Below are 25099 nucleotides of genomic sequence, written 5' to 3'. Positions count from 1 at the left end.
GATGTGCTCACAATGGCTTGAGTTGTTCAGAAGGAAAATCGATGCTTTCTCTATCAGGTTTGGGAGGATTTTTTAGATTTGGTGCCTGCAGTCCTAGATATCTCTTCCCCCACTATCACCCCCTCCAGCCCCGGATTCCCAGACACTTCAGGATGGAGCTTCTCTGAAGCAGAAGGCACCTCTGTCCACCCCTGCCCTGTGTAGGGGAACTGCACTGGCTCTCCACACTCATAATTTCCTGAGGTCCAAATGGAAACATATGATTTCAAGGAAACTTTGAGCCAAACCAACTAGGCTTAGCAACTTGTAGGCATGCTTCTTAGAATCATGTCTTTCTCACCTCACAGAAGTGCTGTCTGGCTGCACAGCATATGGCCCAAGGGTGACAGTGTAAAGCAAAATGGAAAGTTTCCATTTATTCTTCTTCAAGTGGTTGCACATATTCATTCCGTTGTAGGGAATTGTGCACCCAGCATATCGTTGTCAGAGAATTTTTCCCTCTGCGGTACCTACCTGGGCAACCTGAGCATCCTTTGCTGCCACACACCACTTTGTCCAGGTATAAAGGGCGGAGCCAGCTCCAGCCACCCTCAGTTCCTTCTTACCACATGTGGTGGTTTTTGCAGTGATTACAGTCTTGCTGCTGCAAGTTCTTCCCTCATTCCTTGTCCAGATGCCTGTTTTTACATAAAGTGGCTTCATACTTAGTTAGATCAGGGGTTGACAAACTTTTTTGAGCCGAGAGCCACATCTGGGTGGGGAAATTGTATGCAGGACCGGGGCAGGGGGTTGGGGTGCGGGGTGCGGGAAGGAGTGTGGTGTGTAGGAAGGGGCTCAGGGCAAGGGTTGGGGCAGAGGAAGGTATATAAGGGGGCTCAGGGAAGGGGGTTGGGGTGCAGGATGGGGCCCAGGGCAGGGGTGCAGGAGGGGGCTCAGGGCACAGGTTGGGGTACAGGAGTGATGTGGGGTGTGGCAGGGAGCTCAGGGCAGAAGGTTGGGGCGCACAGGGATGCAGGGTACAACAGGGGGCTCGGGGCTGGGGCTGGGGTGCAGGAAGAGTGCAGAATGTGCGAGGGGGCTCAGGGCAGGGAGTTGGGATGCAGGAGGAGTGCACGGTGCAGGAAGGGGACTTAGGGCAGGGAGTTGGGGGGGCAGGGTGCAGGAGGGATTTGGGCTCTGGGAATGTGCAACGCGCCCTAGCCACGCCTCCAGGTATCTCCCCCGAAGCTCCCATTGGCTGCGGTACCCTGTTCCCGGACAATGGGAGCTGCGGGGGATGGTACCTGGAGGCAAGGGCAATGCATGGAGCCCTCTGCCCCACTCCCCCACCCGGGGGCTGCAGGGACGTGGTGCTGGCTGCTTCTGAGAGTGGCGTGGAGCCTGTGATACCACAGGGGGCAATCCTGTGGGCCGAATCCAAAGCCCTGAGGCGCCAGATCCAGCCCACGGGCCGTAGTTTGCCCACCCCTGAGTTAGATGGTCTATAGTTAAGATAGTGATTAGTTAGATATATGTTTTTGGCAAGTAGGGTTTTTTAGACCTGTAGGCTGACCAGTTCAGTTTTTGGTACCAGTGCTGGAGTCATGCCTCAATCTGTGGGGTTTAAATCATGTCGCTCCTGCAGCAAACCAATGCCAGTGAACAACTCACAATCCAACTGCCTTAAATACTTGGAGGAGTCCCATGTGAGGGACAGATGTCACATGTGTAGAGGATTTAAGCCTCACTCTAAAAAGGAAAGAGCAGCTAGGCTTAAATATATTCTTATGGAGGCAGCATTCTGTCCACTCTCAGAGCTGTCCAGTTTGCAGTAGGCACAGTGTACATCAGCATCGGTCCAGATGCTCCCCCTGACTTACCAGGGTCAAAAACTCAATCACTGTCACTGGTGCCAAGTAAGACGCACAAGACCTCCAGGGACTCAGTACTTCATTCAACATGACCCATTATAGTGAAGCCTTCTAAAAGCAAGGTTCTGGAACAGATGCTGAAAGGAGGCACTCTTTAAAACACTCTTCAACTAGGAAATGGTTATCAGCTCCAGGGCCTGTGCCAGGTCTGTCAAAATTGACCCCCAAAGTGCCTAGTGCAGCTTTTTCAGGCTACCTTCTGGTACCTTAGAGCTAAGAGGCATTAACGGTACCATTGACACCAGAGGTGTATGCAGCTGCTAGATACCTACTTAAGAGCTACTTAACCTTTTTGTACCAGTTTCCCCAGTGGTGCAGAAGGTCTTCAGTCAGTACCAATACCTAAGGACCCTACTCCAGCTTCTCTGAAGCATGTGATGCCAATGCCACCTACACTTTACTTATCTTGGAAGATGGTACCAATGAGGGAGAAGCCAGCTTTGATTTCTCTTGTATCACCATCCCTAGTTTCTGGCTGTATCTCCTCAGTACTGACTGGTTCTGCTAACCCATTACTGGAAGACTCAGGTTCTTCATCTTCTTCAGAATCAGAGATTGGGTCCTGTGAATCCAAGCTATACAGTAGAGGCATCCTGCGTCATAGACGTGTGTCCCATGGTTCTGAAAAAAATTCAGCAATGACCATCAGACAAGGGACAATGGCCTGGTCAGGGATGGGGTCCCAGCAACATGTCAATGAACTTTATGGTCCCACTGGGTTCCAGCTGCCAGGTCATCCACCTCATTCTATTTCCTAGGACACATATTGAGAGCATCAGCACTGGAGACAACATCTTCCTGTTGTCAAGACTAGGACTGGTACCAAACCGGTGGAAGCCACCTTAGTAGTTCCTCCAGCAGAGGAGATAGAGCATACCCTGTTTCAACATCTGTGTGTTTCCTCTTCCTCATCACCAGCTGAGGTGGTAGAGGCAGTGAGCAATTCTTTCCCACCAAATCATTATAGAGCTCACCAGGATATATTAAAAAGGGTAGCCATAGTCCTAGATATTCAGGAGGCCCATGAGAAATCCCACAACCTGGTGAATATTTCGGCTTCAACAGAACTCACCAGGGTGGCTCTGTCAATCAGTGAGGCTATTATGGAGCCAGTCAAGGTTTTGTGTCAGACCCCATCTTTCCTCACCCCACAATGAAGAGGGCAGAGAGGAGATACTATGGCCCCCCTAGGAGATTTGAGCATACATACATCCCTAGATAATGATAGTTAACTGACAGCGAGACCTTGTAAGTTACTGACGGTTATTTGACAAATAGTTATTTACCAGAAACTGTACAAATTATGAGCACAGTGTGTAAAAGCACCTACATGACTTAAGAATCTACGTTCCATTGATTTTTAAAGTCAGTGAAACTTGGGAGCTTTTGAAAATTTTACTCTCTATTACTAAATAAGATAAAGTGAAATCCTGGCTCCACTAAAGGCAACAGGAGTTTTGCTGTTGATTTCAATGGGACCAGGATTTCACCTATGGTCTTTAAAACTGTGTGAGCAGGAGAGATCATCAAAAGAAAGAGTGTAAAGCAAGATGAGGAGTGGGACAAAGACAGAGTCCAGCGAGACCCTGGAAAATGGAGAGGTGAGACAAAGGCATTGCCAAAGGAAGAGGAGGACTGGGGGAAGGACGGTATTGTGCAGGTCCGAGGAGGTTAAGGTATTGAGAAGGAGAGAATGGCTGACAGTGTCAAAGGCAGCAGAGGCATGAAGGAAAATGAAGATGGAATATAGGCCATGAGATTTTCTTAGAAAGGGGTCACTAGAAATGTTGGTGAGAGCAGTTTAATGGAGTGAAAGGAGCAGAAACCAAGTTGAAAGATGGAATTAGAGAGGAGGAACTCAAGGCAGAGGTTGTAAATGTGTTCAATTAGTTTAGAGATAAGGGGGGATGGTAAGACATTTAACTGAGCCATTTAGAGTTGAAGTCATAGGGAATGGTCTTCTCTCTCAAAGGCTTTTGTTCCATGAATATAAAAATAAAAATGGTGATTGCTTTGCAATAAACATAAAAACTGCAATTGATTTGTGTTATCTCTTGTCTCTAATTGCCTCATATATCAGTTTAGAATTTAGGGAACTAAATTCATCCAATAGCAAAGAATGTTTTCTGGGTCTGCTTTCTAACAGGGAAAAAGGTTTTTTTATTTTTCCCTTGATGGACAGTTCATACATAATGAAACGTATTCCCTTGAAGAGGGCACTCACAAGTCCTCCTCTGCCTTAAAATTCCAATAATAACTGTGTGCAGGGGTTGTGTAGGCTGCATGGCTGTGCACAGGTCCTTTGCACCCCTATGTGCTAGAGTGGCGGGTTCCATCTCAACTCTGAATAAGTCAGCATGGAAGGTGGATGAGCAGGCCAGGAGACTAGTAGATCTATGTTTAGATGGAACTAGTGGGCACAAACCTCTGACCAAAGGATGTGAAGCTAAGAGACTGTTATAGCAGCTGCCTAGAGGCTGCCAAGCTACTCTCCTAATTACAAAGGTAGATTTCATTCTGCATTCCCCACCTCATTCCCCACACAAAGCCCATTTACTTGGGCTTTATACAGGAGATCAATGAATATATACGTTCTAAATGCAATAACTGCTGTAATTGAGTTGTATAATCCTGCAACAGTAAGAGCACCAGAAGCAAAGACTTCTTATGCAACAAGTAGAAGGGTGTAGTCTTACCATAAGGAAGAGTCCTCCAAGTGTCTGACTGCAGTGAACTAAATTCTCTCTCCAGATATTGTTTTAAAAAAATTCTAGGCTTCTGAGAGAAACAGGCAATGTCAACAAAAGGAAAGGTCCTAGAAGAGAGAGCAAACTGTCAGAAAATGATGAAAAAATATCCACAAATGTCAACTCTGAGAAAACAGAAGGAAATGTATCAAGGCATTCAGGAGAGAGTTTAGCGAAGCAGGGCTGTCCTGCCTCCAGCAATTGACCAAGAATGGACTTCATGAAAATCTGATCTTACATGAAAGGAATCAGCCAAATGGTTTTAATGGGCAAAGGTTTTGAACACAAGAAGAGAAAGGCAGACTATATAAAAGGACAGTCTGTTGAGTGAAAACGGTTTGGCCTCTGTTGAAACAGTAGCTGTAGGTCTCTCTGAATAGGAGGAGATAAAAAACTAGATTCGTTGCAAAAGTTAAATGGAGGATCAAGTTTGAAGATGCCTATCCAAAATGGAATAAGAAACTGATTTAGCATAAATGGAAGTGCCAGGGCTGAGCAGTATAGATGGGAAGTAATCCTTCATGCTGTGCTATGAGAAAAACATCTTTTTGGCAGGAATTTCATGCTGCTACATGAAATTGACTTAAAATATACCAACCAGGCATAGCTAGAAATCAAAGAAACAGTGCATCCTATGCTGTGAATTTGATGTGGCCTGTCTTAATCACTGATGAATGAAATGTATCCAAGTGCTAAGAAATCCTGTGTCTCAACACTTAAACCTTTGGTGCTCTCTAATAATGGCCATTAGGTTCAATAGGTTGTTTTTTTTCTTCTAATAAAACTAAATAAAAAGCACAAGTGGCTTGCTAAGCACATACAAAATACTGACATTATTTTGTACTTGTTTAGCAAGCCACTTGAACTCTTTATTTGGTTATAATACTTGTCTTTTTGAATTAGCAAACTTATTTGAAAGGAAAAAAGCACAGTAAAGGGTTCAAAAGCAAAGAACACCCTAATGTTAGCATGAAAGAGGTATCTTATGCACAAAAAATTGCCATTGAATTCAGTGGGAGTTCTCTAGCCTATCTAATATAGCTATGCCAGACAAAAAAATGTGATGAAGCCAAAATTAAGGTTTCAGGTACATATCTGTGATTTAAGTGCATACTCCTTCCTAAAATATCTGCGTTAAAAATATTTAGAAAGCCAGGCAAGCAGGAGTTAATCTTGCACTTCACCAGCAAGGCATTGACTCTAACTCTCAGCAGCAGTAGAGGCAACACAAGAAGTTGCCATCTAAAAGCAGAATCCCACGAAAACTGCATGTTAAATAAATATGCAAAAATGATGACTGTGGGAGCTATCATTTCACCTTGCATCCATTTCCATTGCACAAGGTTGGTAGCCCCCAATGAACTAAAACTAGAGTGTCGCCCAACAATTTGGGTATGTGAGGAATGCAGGATTGGACCTTAACTTTTACCTCACCAGCCTACATTTACTCCAGGATAATCCGCAGTGCCACATTCATTCAGTTAGATTGTTTGAAAGGCAACAGCCCTTCAAATAATAAAAATACCATTTACAGTTGTCTTAATTTTAAGGAATGAGAAAAATAAATATAAAAGGGGGAAAGATTGTTTATACAGGGTTTTGAAGTACCACTTCCAATTAAAGAGCATAATATCATGCCTAAACTTCTAACTCTAACTGAAGGGCTTTTATATGAACAGATTTTTAATAGCCACAAGGCACAGTCAAATCAAATGGGAATTGGAGTGGTCCTCTGTAATTTGTGTATTAGACTTGGATGAAGCACCAACTGGCTGTTTAGTCACAGAGAACTGCCAGAGGGTAATTTGATTGATGGAAAAGAATACAAAGAGGTAGAATAACCAGTGCATTTTCAAGGTATCATTGAATCTAACAAACATGGTGCAGTATTTGCTCAGATGTATCTGAATTTCCCGATCATGTTAGGAAAAATAAAGATCTTATTAGCTTATTTGGCCAAATTCTGTTGTGATACACCAGTGTGATTCTACAGTAACTCCATTAGATTCAGCAGATATTTCGGATTTACACAAAGGTAACAGAGAAAAGACATTGACCCTTGGTAACAAAAACTGTACAGGTCTCCTGAAATAATAGTTCATCTGTTTATTTCAATATACACAAAAAAGCATCCATCAACATATGCCAAATCCTCAGCTGATCTAAATCAACAAACCTCTGTTGACGTCACTGCAGCTATACTGATTTACTTCAACTGGAGATCTGGTCCTCTAGATTTTAGGTGTCTTTGACTTAAATTAAAAATCAGTCACATAAAAACCTATTAGCCTAAAATCAGAGAAGCTGATAGCTTGGCTTGAATTTACTAAATTACTAAAATCTGCAAAGTCACAGATATTTTCTCACAGTGGGAGGAATGCAGATTAGCCACTGAGCAAAAGTGGTGTCCACTCGCAAAATAAAACCAGCTTCAAGACTTTGCAGATATTATGGTGGAGCATCTCCTTTGTCTCACACAAACAAATATAATTATGGTGGAAATAGTTGTTTCAGCCTGAGATTTCCACAACCAGCACATGATCTAGCACAGCCATGGTTTATCACAGATCATCTCTACACCAAAGCGACCTATGAGGAAGAAGCAGGGAAGTAGGTGTTTCTTTCCTGCTACCTTTAATGTGTTTTTTGCTTTTTATAATTGTACAATATCTCTGCAATATGAGTACATTGAAGGCATATTTTATCAGGCCCTCTAAGTCTATTTTTAGGCATTATTTTCTGTTCCTAGATAGTTTTGTTCAACTTCACAATGATCCCTCACTTGAAAAGAGGAAACTAGAATGAAGACTGAAGCCATATATAAATCCAGCCCTAACTCCTGCTGTAGAGAGCAAAAAGTCACCAAGAAAATGAAATGAGCACCTCTACAACTGGAATCTGTTTCCAACTGTTTCACCCCATCTATCATCATTTGGAATGACTCAGCCACCTGCTGCAGTAGAAATCTTGAACCCAGAAACATCAGTCTTAATACCAGTTATTATGCTATCTATCAAAATGGAGTAACAGAAGGAATCTGATCATTCAGTGAGTTTCCCTAATTCTACGATGTAGCCAGTATAACCACCCAGGGCGACACATGTTAGTCACGTTGCCCTCACTTTAGAAAAACATCAATTATCAAACCAGCAACATACTTCTTAGAATGAGCCTATTCAGGAAATACTGAATCCTGAGTAACTGAACAGATTTTCCTTCAGCCTGGTGCCTCAGCAGATCTCAGATAGGCAGGTATCCTGGGATACCCATAATCTTCACCATATGTCATTCCTTAATGCTGAGTCTTACATTAGCCTCTACAATCTCTGAATTCATAGAGGTTTTAATTAGCACAGTGAAAAAATGAAGCACAACAGCAACAAGAACAAAGTAATAGTTGCCACAAAATCTTCTGCATGGAATATGTCACATTTTATTGATTTATTTAGAATCATACATTATTATGGTTGGAAGGGATCTCAGGAGATCATCTAGTCCAACCCCTGCTCAAAGCAAGACCAATCCTCAAATCCCTAAATGGCCCCCTCAAGGATTGAGCTCACAACCCTGGGTTTAGCAGGCCAATGCTCAAACCACTGTGCTATCTCTCCCCTCCTTACTATGTTTTAAATATTTAACTTGGAAAGTTCCGTTCAGATGAAATCATCTCTTTTCTCAGAAACACCAACAGTAAAAACAGGCTAGAATGTAACCCTCATGGCTTTATTCTTATTTGACCCTTCAGTAGTGACACTATGGTCCAAATTTTCTCCGGCCAGCACTGGGAGGAGGAGTGGGTTTTCTAAAAGCCTGTTGACCAGGCCAAGATTCCCAGGAAGAACCACAGTAGGGAACATGTTGCTGTGTTCTTTTGAAACATAGCAGAATGTAGCCCCAGCTAACATGTGGCAGACAGCAGCATGTGAGCTAGATGAATGGGAAAGGTACTGGCCATTCCGCCTAGCTGGCAGGCCATATTCCCGACGGTCATGATGCACCAGAAACAATGGCACTGGGGTCATGCCTCTAGCACTGTTTTGAGCACTATGTTGGAAATCTTGCTTTTGCTGCTGCACTGAAGAAAGAGGTTCCTACTGATCCTTACCACTCCCTCCCATATTGTACAGGGCAAAATCTAACCATAAACATATAGGTATTACTTAATCCACCACTGAAATATGGTATTCATAAAAAAATACAATCATTACAAGTACTTATGATTAATTAGATACTGTATTGTGTTATGAAGAATTAACTAGCTAATAGTTGGGATGATAGATAAGACTTATTAATGTTCCTCTCTTATTTAATAAGCATTGAAAAAATATCTTGTTCTTCTGCTCTGTAGGTTTTCCTCTTGGCCTAGCAGTCAGTCAGTGTTATAACACTGACAGTGCCTTGCTAGTTTTTCACTCTGCCAAAGCTCACTGCAACCTTGAAACAATAACGTTCAAACTTGGAAAATTTTCTGGCTGATGTTGCATAACATGAATTGTGTGTGTTTTTATTTGCATGATGGGCTTGTGCAAGTAGTACATTTAAACTTCAGATGATGCTAAGTTATAATAGAAATAAGCATTTTTTCCACATTAATACTAGAAATTATCCCACCATTTGAAAATGCTTTGCTGAAACTTTTTGACAGCCAGACAAACAAGCTTGAAGTTGTAATATAATGGAACACCAATGACATCCAAAGACCACCAGGTGCCCAGATACCATGGTGATGAGCACAGTTTAAAAGCGTGTGTATAAATGGGTCCTCCTATAGTTATTTAAATGGAGTACATTCCCTAATATTATTTTGAAGGTTATACCCATCACTTGCTTCTCTTTTTAAAAAGCAGTAATTACATGTTTTGTGGGTGTTAACTGCCACATAAGTTAATCACAATGAACATTATAATAAAAATGGATATCATCATATTGCAGAAAACATTGTGAATTCATTTTCTTTCTTTCTTTCTTTTTTTCTGTTGTGCCCATCATAAGACTTTTATGGAGAGTGGTATTAAGGGAGAAAAAATCCACTTAATCAAATCTAGTCTTCTTTTTGCAGGTGCGGTTAGAATGGCCAACAGACCTCGCCGTCAACCCTATAGACAACTCATTGTATGTACTGGACAATAACATTGTGCTGCAGATTTCTGAGACTAAGCGTGTGCGAATTATTGCGGGTCGCCCTATTCACTGCCAGGTACCAGGCATGGATCATTTCTTGGTCAGCAAGGTGGCAATCCATTCAACCCTGGAATCAGCTAGAGCAATCAGTATATCTCACAGTGGGACACTGTACATTGCTGAGACAGATGAAAGAAAGATAAACCGCATACAGCAAGTTACAACAAATGGTGAGATCTCCATAATTGCTGGAGCCCCAACAGATTGTGACTGCAAGATTGACCCAAATTGTGACTGTTTCTCAGGTGAGCAGAGGCTAATCATCTTCCTTCCCTATTTTGTTGAGAGCCCATAGTCTTGGTTTGGGTTACAGTATCTGCAAGAAAAAAAACTGTAAAATGGTTCTTTTTCCTTGAGAAGCTAAAAAATTCTGTAACAGTTCGGCAAATCTTTTTGAATTCATTTAATTAAGCAGCAAATAAATGTGTATCTTTCCACAGTAGGCACTGAAGGAGCCTCCGGGCGGGCTTTGTCTACCCTGTTTTGAAGCAGATTGTTACGCACAGATCTAAATTCATGCTGAGCCTACCTTACATGTCAGTTTTGCTTATCCATTTTCAGATATCACCATCCTCCATCAGAGCTTGGAATTTACCTTTCAGTGCTAATTACTTGGAGTGCACATAGCCCTTTTTATTGAGTGTCCCAAAGTGCTTCACATAGAATGTAAAACCCTATTTTATGCCTCCTCTAAACCTGAACCACAGAGGATGTTCAAAAGTTGCCTCTTGCTGCACATTTTAAGTGGTGTAGCCAGCACCCCTCTGGCACAACACATACTGTGTGTGCCAGTCAACACTTCTGGCAACGCAAGCTGCTCCCTCCTTCACACACCAGAATACTGGGAGCCAAATTCTGACTACCTCCTTCATAAATGCTCTGGGAGAGGAGAATGCAATCATTTGTTTCAGTCTTCATCCACCACTCCAATGCAGTCATCTCTGGCAGGAAACATGGTAGCAGTTTAACAGGGCAGAGCAACACAGCACAACATTTTAGATAAGAGAGCAGAGTTACTGTATCTAATTACAATACTACAGGGGGGGATTGTCGATAGGCTGGCTGTAATTACACAGATTGGAATTCGGCCAGGACTGGAATTAACACGCCTCCTTGGTGCCAGGGGTTCGTTAATGACCAAAAAGCATTGTTTGCATCTTATATGAAGAGAGAAAAAAATCAAACACGTGTGGGCCAAAGGGTTTGGTTCACTGACACGTCACACTGCAGTAGTCATGAAAGCACCAAGTACACCTCTGAGTGACATCAGTTTCAAATATAGGTGAGTTGACCTCAGAAGTCTCAACTCAGTATGACCTTATTCAGCTAGTAAAGGACAACAATGGAGATTCTGCCAGCACTCCTTAGGGTACAGTGACCACCCCCCCACCCCCGGCTGAAAAGTCTGGAGGAACAGATGTGCAGCGCAGTCCAGTCTAGTCCTGATAGTTGCCAGTGCTGGCTGGAAAGGGGGCAAGGTTGATATTTCTCATTTGTTCTGTACTACAGTTTATTACACACTGGTTGTTGGGTTGGTTGGTTTTTTTTAATATAAGCTAATCTCCACTTGTAATTGTATCCAAATTACTGCTATTTATTTTATGAGTGTATACTTTATTTATGGAATTATTGTACTTTGACTGTATGACAGTGGGAAAGAAGTGAGGAGAAGATCTTCAGTTGTCATTATTTTGTGCTTTCGCATCGTACAATGTAATAGTTTTCCCAGCAGCAGGCTTTTGGATTTAGCAAAATTGGTGTAACTGAGATAATTGTATCTTATTGTTAATTTTCAGTGATGCTGATTCAGAATTACACCATTTTAGATAATGGGTTTTAAATTCATTGAAAAAAAATTTGGTTCACTGACTCTTATCAATGATTCTGGAGGCAGAGTGTGATGTCTCACACTGTGAAAGGGTAAACACAGAGATTATGGATTATATTTCTTTTCCAGGTGATGGTGGATATGCCAAAGATGCAAAGCTGAAAGCACCTTCTTCTCTAGCAGTCTCTCCTGATGACACACTGTACATAGCAGATCTTGGCAATATTCGCATCCGTGCAGTCAGTCGAAACAAGCCTCATCTCAGTGACATGAATATTCATGAGATTGCATCCCCAGCAGACCAGGAACTGTATCAGTTTACCACCAATGGGACCCATCTTCACACACTTAATCTGATAACAAGGGACTATATTTACAATTTCACATACAATGGAGAAGGAGATATTGCCACAATCACTAACAGCAATGGGAATTCAGTTCATATTCGCAGAGATGCTAGTGGGTTGCCTCTGTGGCTAGTGGTGCCTGGAGGCCAGGTGTATTGGCTAACAATAAGCAGCAATGGTGTTCTGAAAAAAGTATATGCTCAAAGCTACAGTTTAGCCCTGATGACATATCCTGGTAACACAGGTCTTCTAGCAACCAAAAGTAATGAGAATGGATGGACAACAGTTTATGAGTGAGTTCCTAATTTTAAACATTTTTTTCTGTATTCTGAAGTCTCATAAAGCATGCTGTTTGGAATGAAAATTGTATTTTTTCAAGCCAGTTCTAATAACTCGGCATGATACAAGACATGTAGAGCTGTTGCATAAGCTAATACAATACACAGCAGTATTAATTCTTAAGTGTCAAAGCCTGTTGTATGTGAAAGCACAATACTTAGTACATATTAAGTGTTACAAAAAGTACTTGAAATTATACTTTGTTTGCCCTTTTGTTATTTAAAACCCCTGCAATCTGTGTTTGTAACTTTGGTCAGACAGCAGCTGGAGGAGCAGAGAGAGAGAAAGCTCAAGTCTAGAAACCAACTGAGGGAATGAGGAGGGTCCATAAAAAACGTTTTGAGAGGGACCTTTCTGCATCTTGGATTTCATTTAATTGTGTTAATCAGTGTGGTTGAGACTACAAATGAGAACAGAGGCTGTGGCAGTAGCTTTGTTACTCAGGAAGTTAGCAGAAGGTGGTTGAGCAGGTGAAGATGCACGTGATGAAATGGAGCAGAAAATTTGCCCTGGGGAGGAAAGTAAGAATGGAGAAATAGTGTTAGCAGAACACTTGACTTAAACTTGAAGAGAGTGCTGCATGAGGAAATTAAGTTGGGGATCTTAAAGGAATGAAAGCACAGAGATAGAGAAAGATGGAAAAGTTTCCTACAGTAGGCAAGGAGGATATATAATAACCGGCAAGGGAGTCCAGGAGAAAGGCCTGAGGAGTGATGGACTCTAAATATAAACTTGAAAGCACTTCCAAAGAGCAAGAAAGGATGGCAAAAGGTGTCAGTCAAGCAGTAGGGGGATATAGGAGCTATCAAACATTCAGACTAACTGGATGGCATCCCAGAGGGAGGTTACACGTAAGAAAAGGTTCATGTTTGCTTCAAGGGATGTGTGACACTTCAGGATTCCTTATTTTTTACCAATTGATTTTAGTGTTGCTGGTTAAGGATACAAAGAGTGATCGCTTAACTTATGCATGTTAACACTGTGATATTTCAGAGGTGCTAATAGGAAGGAAGGTTAAAGAATGTTTTCTTTATTGGATAGTGTGAAAAGAATGAATTATGGTCCAAGACTAAAAATGGAAATAATCAAGTTAGATATAAGCAGAAAATACAGTGAGAATTAGGTAATAGCCAAAACTGCTTAGCAAGATAGTTGAGTCACGATCATTAGCGGCTCCAGAAATATATTATATAAAGTCTGAGTGGGATTGATGCAGAGAAAAACTGCTGCTCATTGCATAGGCTGCAATTGGATATCGAAGATATTTTCCCATCGTGGCCTCTATAATTCTGTCATAGACAGATTAAAAGGGTTGGCATAAGCCCACTAACATGGAGACGTACATTTTTGATGGTGTGCTGGAAAACAGGACCATATATGTTCTTCCTAGTTCAACTTTTGATCTCAGGAATTTTACTTGTACAAATTTCAACTATAATGGACCAAAATAATGCTCTCCAAATTAATCCAGAATGCTCACTGTGTCTTGGGTGCTGTTGTGACAGTGATCTGACAATGTTTTCACTTATTATAAGAGCTTTAGATGTAGATTAAGCATATATATGTGTTTCATAAATCATTGAATTCAGTGATCTACAATAATGTGTATTATAGTTAATTTTTAACTTCTTTGTCATAACTCTGACAGTATGGACATGTCCCATTTCAATACATCAGAACTATGGGATCAGTATCTACGCCATTGGTCAATCACTTTTTCAAAAAGATTTCATTATAGTTCCAGATCATGTCTATTACTTCTTAAAATAATTACCAGGGCTTTATCTTTCTTTTGAGTAGCAGATAACCTTTCAAGAGCAGATTATTTTTAAGTATATGGCTCTTGGCAGGTTTCATTGGCTATTTTTACCCCATCCCACTGAATTGTATACAGGACATTCGGTTCAAAATACTTTAATGGAATTATTGCTTGAGTGTGTTGCTCTCCTGCAAGTTATTCGTTCAAGCATAGCTCAAGCTTTATGGTAACATTATTTTTGAAGAGCTCAGTCTTCTCGTAAGTACTCCCCATTGGATGTCATACAGACTTCATCACTTGGAGACACCTGGGTCTTGAAGGGGTTTAACGTTGTCTGACAACAAGAAATTCAAAAGAGCACATTCTAAATGAATATGACATGTATGACTAGCATTAGGAAGTTTTGCTAAATTAAACATTTCTTCACACTTTCATTGTTTCAACTCCAGGTGATGTAACTTACTGTCCTCACTCATTCTAGAATCTGATTTCACTGTGGTAAAAAGGGGAAGAGAGGAGAGGCCATCTATTTGTTATTTGCTCACTCTATTTTTTTTCTCTACGATCGTTCAGTGGAATTTATGTATTCCTATTACAGAATAATAAGAAGATGATAAAAAATAAAAAATGCAATACTGCCATAAATATTTTTGTCAAATATTTTAAGTCATCCATCTAAGTATGACTAATGTTTCTATCAATGATTCATCTGTAATAATTATATATGTTCCAGGTGAAGCATTAGACCATTTATAATTTGTGTTTCCAATGGGGTAGAGTATTAGGGTCCTACCCTGCAAACCCTTATGGCCAGGAGTAATAGTAAAAATACCAAACAGCCCCATTGATTTCAGTGATTACTTGTAACTTCCAGTGGTGTTTACATTAGGGCCCAAATGCTTTTCTTCCAAGAATAATTACTACTGCTGTGAATAATCCCATGACAGATGAAATATAACACACACATTTACAGTCAGTGGGACAACACACAGTAATTAGCACTATAGTTGATATCACAGGTTTTCAGGATGGAGTTGAGCCCTCCTTCTCTGAGGGGTTTACAAGATAAGATAGTCCTTATGTATTGTATACTCAGACAGTATTTTCCAGATAGGTCAGGATACTTTCCACATTCCAAGCACCTTGATTTTCATTTTGAAAATTAGATGTTTTGAAAGGGTTAGATGCCTCTGAATTGCTGCTGAATCCTACATAAAGATAGGGTTGGGGCCAGGAGAATTAATATATGAACAACTTTCAAATGAAATTGCTTGAAATCATGTTTGCTTTTTAAACCAGATTTGCATTCAAATCTAAAAGTTCAAACCACGACACTGTCAAGCTGAAATAGGGATGAGTTTGTTTAACAACATGTATCATACATACATTGGAACACGAGCAAAGATAATGAATAGTTCGGAACATCTACCTGTATGTCAGTTTCCCTCTCTGAGAGAAATTATGAAGAGGGAGGAAAACCACCTACAAAAGCACTTGTCACCCATTTACTATTATCTGATTAAATGGAAGTGCTGAAAGAACGTTTGCATAAAATTGCAGCTAATGTACAATTTTCAGTCATCTTTTTTTTAATATGGTATCATTAAAGCCATGAAAGGGGAGAGATTTTTGTTAGGGGCCTCATTTTAAAAAGTAGGACAAAAAAAACCACATATCAGAAAAAGTTCCCTTTAAATCATTTTATTTTTTTATTCTTATCCTTAACTACATACAGTATATAGAAATGAAAATGAGCTTTGAATGTACCTTATCCATTGTGCATCTCATTCATTGGTGAGCACTTCCTCATGTGAGTAGATCCACTGAAATCAGTGGGGTTACTTGCAAGATTAAATGGTCACTGACCTGAGTGAGGGTTGTGTAACTGAGTCTTAAATTAACATGAATAGGTCCTGATTCTGACACTCTTACCATATTGTGGTCTGCGATGATTCCCATTGATCCCAAGAATGGTACTCATGGTACCTTAATACTCATCATGAATAATGGTGGCAGAATCTGGTCTTCAGGGCTTTTTTAGGAGAGGACTGAAAAAGATCTCCTTGTGGTCAGATTGTGGAATCTTTATTCAGATTGGTGAATTCTCACTTCTGTGAGTAGTTCCATTAAATTCTATGAGACCATTCACTTGGATACATGTTCATCAGTGCAGACGTTCTGCAATCTGGCCCTTATTGTTAAATGTATAATCATTCATGTCCACATCTACACGGACCCTGAGTAGCATATTTTCCTCTAGTCCCATTTTCATCAGCACAACTGCGTGGGGAGTTATTTATGCCATCATTAACGTGTCAGAATCAGACCCTACATTTTATTCTCAAATGAGTTCCAATAAAGGGACAATAAAAAATAGGCAATCTGAATGCTCAGGCTAGCCTCTCGCATCTGTTCCATCAGGCAGGAAATGAAATATGATTGACCAACTTTAATGGAGAGTTTTCTAATGATGAACAATAGTGATTTGAATTAGTCAGGTTAACTAGCAGCTGTGGAAGCTGGTCAATTTCCATACAACCAGGATGGGGGGTGGAATGTCTGTAAGTGTTCATAATATATATGAGTGTAGTAGAAAAACAGAGAGAGATAACTATAATATTTCTAGCATTTGAGGAATTAATTTGGCAAAAAAGCAAGTTGTTCAGCAGTTATGTCTGAAACATGTTTTCATCTGAAAAGAACATCTGCTGTATTTTTCTCTTCTTTCTTTTTATGGGGAATCCAAACTTCTTCCCTCATTTTATGCACAAATACTTCTAGGGTCACATGGACATTGTTTGGCTAATTTAGTCTTTTGTACTATAGCGATGCTGCCAGCACATTAAACAAAGACCATGGCCAGATCACTGCTGTAAAATGGAATGGCTCCATTGAAGTCAATGGAACTACACCATTTGACACGCTAGCAGAGATCTGGCCTCATAATGTTTTGTAAATATGGGGAGAAAGACTTTAAAATATAATAATCTAACTATTCAGAAATATGCCCTTTCTCACATGACTAGTCCTATCTCAGATAAGTAGACCTGTAATTTCAATGCGTCCACTTGGATGGGTCAGAAGTATTCACATCAGTGGGAGCTATAAGACTGGGCCTTATTGTGTACCAGTGCCAGGCACAGAGGGGTGTTCTGCATAATTTTTTTCAGAGCGAGGTTAGTAAATCATCTGCATCGAGCTGCTGGCTATAAGTGAAAAGGATATTATTGTACATCATTTAAATTCCAAATAGTACTGCTTAAATATGTGTTAACAACTTGTAGTGATGAGATATGAATTAGTTTTAATTTTGAAAAAAAATCACATTATCTTAAGTAGTAAAAATATTAATAAAACCACAAAATCACATGAGAGCCTTGAAGGAAACCAGTTTAACTGAGATCTTGGGTCAGCCTCTGTCCAAGCTTTCATTCTGTTTTACTACTGTCCAGAAGGTCACCTCAGTTAAGAGTACAAACATATTTGTAGAAGTGAAAATCCATTTGAGATGTTGTTCCAGGTCTGTGCATTATTCACTTTTTCATAATGTGGGCTGATTTGAATATACATAATGTTCCCTGAAATAAAATAGTTCATACAGCACATGAAATATGGGTTATCTAAAATGTTTAGGTCCAGTTACTACTGTCCTGTGTCATGCTGAGTAGTTCTTACTCAAGAAATCCCATGGGAAATACTCATCCAAGTAAGTACCAAGCAGGCAACATAACCATTGCGAATTGGATCCTATGTATTTACTTATAACTGTAGGGGTTTTTTTAATTTTTCATCATACATATTAAATATTTAAAATTCAGCAACAAAATATTATGTTTGTATTTTGCAGTATCTAAGAACTAGGATTAATTTGATTCAAATATTAGAAAATGTCATTGTTAGTTATCTGAATGCAGAGTGACCTCTAGTGACAGCTTTCCTGTATCACATCAAAGAAAGTTTAAATCACCACGGATTGTATATGTTGCAACTTAACATGATACAGGTGATTTAGACAGTGGTTTTACACTAAAGTGACCTATTACCTATTTTATCTGGCAATACTAAAAAATATAACTCAAATCAGAGATAAAGAATTCAAAAGTAGAAGAATTAACATTTAACAATTAATTAAACAATTTACCTTTTTATTTATTGTGCAGTGTTGGCAGTCAGCATTATTTAAACTTGCACCATAATTGCTCATAGGAGCACATGCAAATTTATATTGACCCTCTCCAAAGTTCTGTAACATTTGAATCTTCTGTTTTCTCAGGTATGACCTTGAAGGCCACCTGACTAATGCAACGTTTCCAACTGGTGAGGTCAGCAGTTTCCACAGTGATGTTGAAAAACTAACAAGAGTAGAACTTGAATCTTCAAACAGAGAAAATGTGATCACAGCTACAAACTTCTCAGCTACCTCTACTATATACACTTTAAAACAAGGTAATTAAAGTATCTCTGTTTCTTTTGCCATAGTTATTAAATTTGAAACTATAGCCACTTGCATTTTTATCAGTTTGCCCAAAAAAAATCACCTTACTTTGTCTGATTGTTTCCTCTGAACTTCAACCCAAATTTCTAGTTCCTATTTTATTATACTGCTCAAGTAACTACTAACAATGGACCATTGGTGGGTGCACTTCCAACTATGAGTGTATTCAGGGGTCAGTGGATACACTCTGTTTTTTGAAACCTCTGCTATCTCTAGACTTTATGCGTAACACCATTTAGTATCTCAGTATCAAAGTGGTAAGAATTGACTTTGATGCAGTGAGTTTTGTCATTCTAAGAAATACCCCGCAAAAGATTGACTTGCCATATTGACACTGTAACATGGAAATGCCGTCAGTGGGTGATGTGGGAAATTCATTCCTGGCAATGCCACCTTCTAGCAGTGGTTCTTATAGGAATGACAACAAAATGTGACCCATATCAGCTGCTGAGTGCATGTAGGTAAGTCATGAATACCAAGATTCTGTGTAGACAGGTGCTCAAGCTATTGCAGCTACACTCTATTTTTAGAGTGCAAGCTCAATAAAAGCTACCGTATGTATGTCTCATCGAGCTGGAAATTACACCTTCCAGCTCCAGGGCAGATGTACCCTGACATGTGCAGCACAGAATTCACAGCGTGGGGAAGGAAGACTTAAGATGGCTTTAAACCACCTTAGCATTGTCACAATCCAGGGCAGCTCCAGGGCCTGCAGCATAATTTTAATTATACTTAAAGCCTATCTAAGCCTATGGCAGCTTCCACTGGGTGCCCTGTGGGCTGCAGCACTGCCTAGATTCTTCACAGCATTTCATGTTCTGGTCTCACCACTGACACATCCCCTCCTGCCGCCAGCTGCACCCCTGACATGCTCTCTATGCCAGGGCTTGTGGAGGGGGTCCTCAGAAGGCAGCCTTATCACTGATTTCCACAGCACCTGTGCCAGGGAAATCCTCCCACAACCAGAAATAGGGCTTTTCAGCCCTTTTATATGGCGTAAAGAGGACAGAGTCGGGGGAGAGGTTCTTATCCTAGATAGTTGAAAAAATAACTGTCAGACTCGGTCTCAATTCTTCGTTAAGTTCATTTAAGGGTTATGCTTTATTATATTAGTGGTATATTGACCCCAACAGACTAATCATCAGCATACAGTCAGAGTGGCCAAAAAGCCAACCTGATGAATTCACTTTTTTAAAAGCCTATGATCTGAAGGCAGATGACCTTTATTCAGGATGTAGGATGGCTCCAATATGAAAATAATAAGGCCTAAATTTACTGAAAATTTGTTTACATATCTGAAGACCTGCAGCCTCCAGGTTACAAACATATACCGATGTTGGTATATATACAGCTGCCTATAAACCATGGACAAATATACCCTTGCACATCTAACTTCTGTTTCATAAAGGTGGAGAACTGAACTCTCCTCATCTTGTTTTATTGACAGACAACACGCAGAATATCTATCGGGTCAGCCCGGATGGTTCGCTGAGAGTCACATTTGCCAGCGGAATGGAGATCACTCTAAACACAGAGCCCCACATTCTAGCAGGTGTTGTTAACCCCACTTTGGGAAAGTGCAATATCTCATTACCTGGAGAGCATAATTCAAACCTAATAGAATGGAGGCAAAGGAAGGAGCAGACCAAAGGCAATATCTCAGCATTTGAGAGAAGGTTACGGGTAAGGATTCCTCTTTTGTAAAGTGCAGTATTTCTTCTGAAGACAACTGACTTAAATCTTGTTGGAATTTATTTCTTTATAAAAATTGTAATGAAGAGTATATTTTAGAGCTAGGCCTTAACCACAGATTTCAAACACAAATTGTCTCTCCCAAGCTCACAGGGATTCTGATCCATTTATTTTAGTTGTTAAACTTGACCTCCAGATACAATTGCATTTTTTTTCTTTTCAACTAAGGGTTAAATTATGATTTGTGGCAAAAGCCTGGGGCAAGGGGCAACATGTACTCTGCCCCCATTGCAGATTGTGAGTCTTTGCATTCTGACTTCCCTTCTTGTTCTGGCTAGAGCAGGGCCGGCGCTACCATTTAGGCGACCTAGGCAACGGCCTAGGGCACCAGAATTTTTGGGGGGCGCTATTTTGGCGGGGGGGCGGCACACGGTCCCGGTGGACCTACCGCAGTCATGCTGGCGGATGGTCCGCTGCTGGAAAGGCTCCGGTGGAGCTGCCGCAGTCATTTTGGCGGACGGTGCTCTGGTCTAAAGGCTCCGGCGGACCTACTGCAGTCATGCCTGCGGCAACTCCACCAGAGCCTTTCCAGCAGCAGACTGTCCGCCGGCATCACTGTGGCAGCTCCACCGGAGCCTTTCCAGCAGTGGACCGTCCACCGGCATGACTGCGGTAGGTCCACCGGGACCGCCGGGGGCGGCGAAATAGCCGTCCGCCTAGGGCGTCAGAAACCCTGGCACCGCTCCTGGGCTAGAGGTAATCTCTGCCAGCTGCCCAGTGCTGTACCTGGGGCAGATTACCTTCAGTGGTGCACTGCTGAACTGCACTTGCCAGTACGTATGGCAGAAGGAGGAGATTAAGGCAAGTCAAAAGCTATGCCTTCATGGTGCTGTTCTCTCTCTCTCCTTACGGTATCCACAATACAACTTGCATCCCTCATTCCCCTGCACAAGTGCATTAGCCAGGTCACAATCTGGTCCTAATAAACAAGCATTTTTAACATTACATCCTTGATTTGTATTTTCCTTCCTGAGAATTCACAGATGATAATGACAGATGGTCACATTCACCATTTGATTAACAGTAGGACCCAAAGCAACTGTTAACTTGTGTTAAAAAAAAAAGGAGGGGGGGAGGGGCTTTAAGCAATCAGTAATATTAGATTTATAATATAATAGTGAAAGTTACAGATGCAGGCATTATATAATGTTACAGAGGTACTCCCTTTTCTTCATATGTCATTATATAATGCCTGCATCTGTAGCTTTCACTCCATGAATCTGAAGAATTGAGATTTTTTACCCACGAAAGCTTATACCTAAATAAATCTGTTAGTCTTTAAGGTGCCACCAGACCCTTGTTGTTTTTGTGGATACAGACTAATACAGCTACCCCCTGATACTCAACTTTACAAGGGAGCATTGCACAAGTTCCTCTTCTCCGCCTCCACCCCCTCCCTCCCAATGCTTTCCCCCCCACCAAACAGCTGTTTGGCGGCGCTTAGGACTTTCTGGCAGGGAGGGGGAGAAGCAGGAAAGCGCCATGTCTCCACTCTTCCCCCTCCCTCTCAGAAAGTCCTAAACACCACACAAACAGAGTTTGGCGGCAGGGGAAGCACTGGGAGGGAGGGGGAGGAGCGAAGGCACGGAGAGGAGGTGGAGTGGGGGTGGGAAGAGGTGGGCCTGGAGTAGAGCGAGGACGAGAAGAGGCGGGCCTGGAGCATCTCCCGGCAAAGTCAGTGCCTGTTCTTCTGGGGAGAATCTACCACTGCTGCCGCACAAGGTGCTTCCTAGTGTCCTTGTCTGCAGCGGGCCGTGCCTGTGTGGGGAAGCCAGGGGCGCCTCCCAACCATAGTACAGTAGAGTACTGTACAGTATATAATGCCTTTTGTCTGTCCCAAAAAAATTTTCTTGGAATCTAACCCCCCCATTTACATTAAATCTTGTGGGAAAATTGGATTCATTTAACATAGATTAACTTAACATTGCATTTTTCAAGAACATAACTACAATGTTAAGTGAAAAGTTACTGTGCTGTATTGGTAAATATGCATGTTGTAGGAATGAATGGGTGGCTCAAACAGTCTTCACCGTGCAATTCAACAATTGGTTCATTTCTGCATAAGTCTTTCAGACTGTGCTTAGATAACTGCAAAACACCTATTTAAGTGCATTAAATCATAAAAGTGATAAATGTCAAAGGTTCATCTGATCATTTATTCTGCCTCATATTGACTTATGTTCAAGTGCTTCATCCTGCCCAATATTGTTCTGATATTCACCTTAAATTTTCCAGTGACTAATTTCATACCATGTTCTTTTAACTCATTTTCATCTGCACCTTTGTTTTCCTCAGTAGCAAATGCCAAAAAAGGAGGAGGTTCACAGGTGTGTTGAGTCTAGAGGAGTGAAATATGCTTAAGAAGTGAAATATGTCCATTTATTGAAAAATTACAAGCAAGTTAAAGCACCCATAGATCAAGTGCTGAGTTGAAACTGCATGAAACCGCTAGTCCATTTGTTGTTCTGTTCAGCAGGAGAATCTACAGTGTATTACTCACTCGACATACTGTTATGGAAGCTCAACCACTCCAAAAATATCCAGCCACGTCACAATAGTATCATCATTATTATGGTAAACTAAAAAGAGCCTGTTTGTACTCTTGAGATGTGCATACCACAGAGATCATCCACACACGGATCCCCTCTCTGGCTCAGAAAGGCATCTCAACTGCCTACATGGAAGAGTCGTCTTCTCCCCTAGATACTACCAATAGCTACACGAAGATGGAGGGCAAACAGTGGGCATGCTGAGAGAGGACTGGATGAGATAAAAACAGGAATTGACAAAGAATATTATTCTACCTATATTATTTCTCAGTGTCCACCTCCATTCCTGCTCTACAATGGAATTCCCCTTTGAAGGAGGGTTGTTTGGGAAGCCTAGGCTAGAGGCGTTCTATTGGAACACCACTGCCATAGAGAAGAGCCAGAAATGAGGTTAAGGCACAGCTCCTCTGTGCAGATCTCAAGGTGTCAGCAGGATTTGTGGATCCAATCTGCGGGAGACCTCATTCCTCCACTCTCACCAGAATGCTAGGGGAGAGATCTCCATGAGGATATTCCCAGGGAAGGGGGCAATTAAAGCTTAACTATGTTTTTCTAGATTAAATGATCATTTTAAATACAAGTGAGAGAAGCGTATTTTTGCTCTGTCTTCTAAAGTGTAAGGTAAAGACTTTTTCCCCTTTAAAGTTGAATCCTTTCGTGCCAAATTCATCTGAGATTTTGTTTCTTGAACAAGGGAGCTCACATGGTCACTGAGCATAAGTGCCAGTACATTTTGGGGCTTGGGTTAGGATTTTTGGTTGGTTATTTTCCTCTTTCCCACCTTTTATAAACAAAAAATGCTAAAGCTATGAGAGTCGCTGGCAATGAGTCACTTCTTGTGAGCATCCAGGAAGAGGTGAGCTTTCTGGAGGGACTTAAATGAGGAGCATGTGATGGCTTGGTGGGCAAGAGAAGAGAAGATATTCCATGCATGTGAACAGGATCAGGGATACTTCTAAGAGAAAGGGACATGAGTGTCTAAGCTGGTATTGTCGGTAAAGTGGGCATAGGGTCACAAGTCTAATATATAGCATAGTGGAGTTTTGTCGGGCTTTGACACTGGAGACAAAAGTTTGAATTTGGTAGTGATGGAGAAGGAGGAGTCAGGGAGATGTAGGGAATTATGAGGAACAGTGCAGTTAAACACACAGTCAGAGTATCAGTGCAGATTTGGTTTTCACAGAGAGAGCTGCATCCTGCTAGGTAACTAGGCCCTTTGAAAAGGAAAAGCAGTACAGCAACTCCTCACTTAATGTTGTAGTTATGTTCCTGAAAATTGCAATTTAGTGAAATGATGTTAAGCGAATCCAATTTCCCCATAAGAATTAATGTAAATGTGGAGGTTAGGTTCCAGGTTTTAAACAAACAATTTAATACTGCACACAGCAATGATGATTGTGAAGCTTAGTGGTGAAGTCAGAGGGTAGAAGAGGGTGGGATATTTCCCAGGGAATGCCTTACTGCTAAATGATGAACTAGTACTTGGCTGAGCCCTCAAGGATTAACCCATTGTTAATGTAGCCTCACACTCTACAAGGCAGCACAAATAGAGGGAGGGGAAACAGCATGGCAGCAGGAGCGGTGCCAGAGTTTTTGGCGCCCTAGACGGGGGTCCTTCCGCACTCCCGGTCTTCGGGGCACTTCGGTGGCGGGTCTCAGAGCGAGTGAAGGACCCACTGCAGAATTGCCGATGACGACCCAGAGCGCGGAAGGACTCCCCGCCACCGAATTGCCGCAGCGGGTGGCAAAATGCCACCCTCCCAAATCCTGGTGCCCTAGGCGACCGCCTAGGTTGCCTAAATGGAAGCACCGGCCCTGCATGGCAGACAGAGACACACCCTGTGTGGGAGAGAGAGATGTGCATTGCCCCTTTAAGTACACTGACCCCACTCTAAGTACATTGCCTTTTTAAGTAGATCAGCAAGTTGAGACAGCAGCTGCTGCCAGCAATCTCCCTCTGTCCTGAGCCCTGTCATGTCCTCTCCCCACCTCGCTCTATGGAGATGGGGTAGGCAGGAGCAGGGGGAGGGGGATGTGCTGACATTAGCCTCCCTCTCCCCTGCCACCCGCACAGCAAGCAGGAGGCTCCGGGAGCAGCTCCAAGGCAGAGGGCAGGAGCAGCACATGGCAGTGAGGGAAGGGACAGCTGAACTGCTGGCAATTGACAGCCTGCTGAGCGGTTGCTGCAGAGA

The 25099-nt window shown here is 41.6% G+C and overlaps 1 protein-coding gene across 11 annotated transcripts in view; it reads left to right on the top strand.

Moving 5' to 3' along the window:
* The window catches only part of TENM1 (teneurin transmembrane protein 1), a 1412425-nt gene that overhangs the window by 1365708 nt on the left and 21618 nt on the right, over positions 1–25099 (top strand). For all 11 annotated transcript variants that reach the window (XM_050964456.1, XM_050964455.1, XM_050964457.1 and 8 more), the window contains 4 exons: positions 9717–10083; positions 11796–12306; positions 18385–18557; positions 20054–20289. In XM_050964456.1, the coding sequence (XP_050820413.1) occupies positions 9717–10083; positions 11796–12306; positions 18385–18557; positions 20054–20289 (1287 nt within the window). The remainder of the gene's footprint in view (positions 1–9716; positions 10084–11795; positions 12307–18384; positions 18558–20053; positions 20290–25099) is intronic.

Source organism: Gopherus flavomarginatus, chromosome 8 (assembly GCF_025201925.1).
Source record: "Gopherus flavomarginatus isolate rGopFla2 chromosome 8, rGopFla2.mat.asm, whole genome shotgun sequence".
Lineage (NCBI taxonomy): Eukaryota > Metazoa > Chordata > Testudines > Testudinidae > Gopherus > Gopherus flavomarginatus.
Note: the sequence above shows the minus strand (reverse complement) of the source record. Positions and strands in the feature narration are given on the sequence as shown.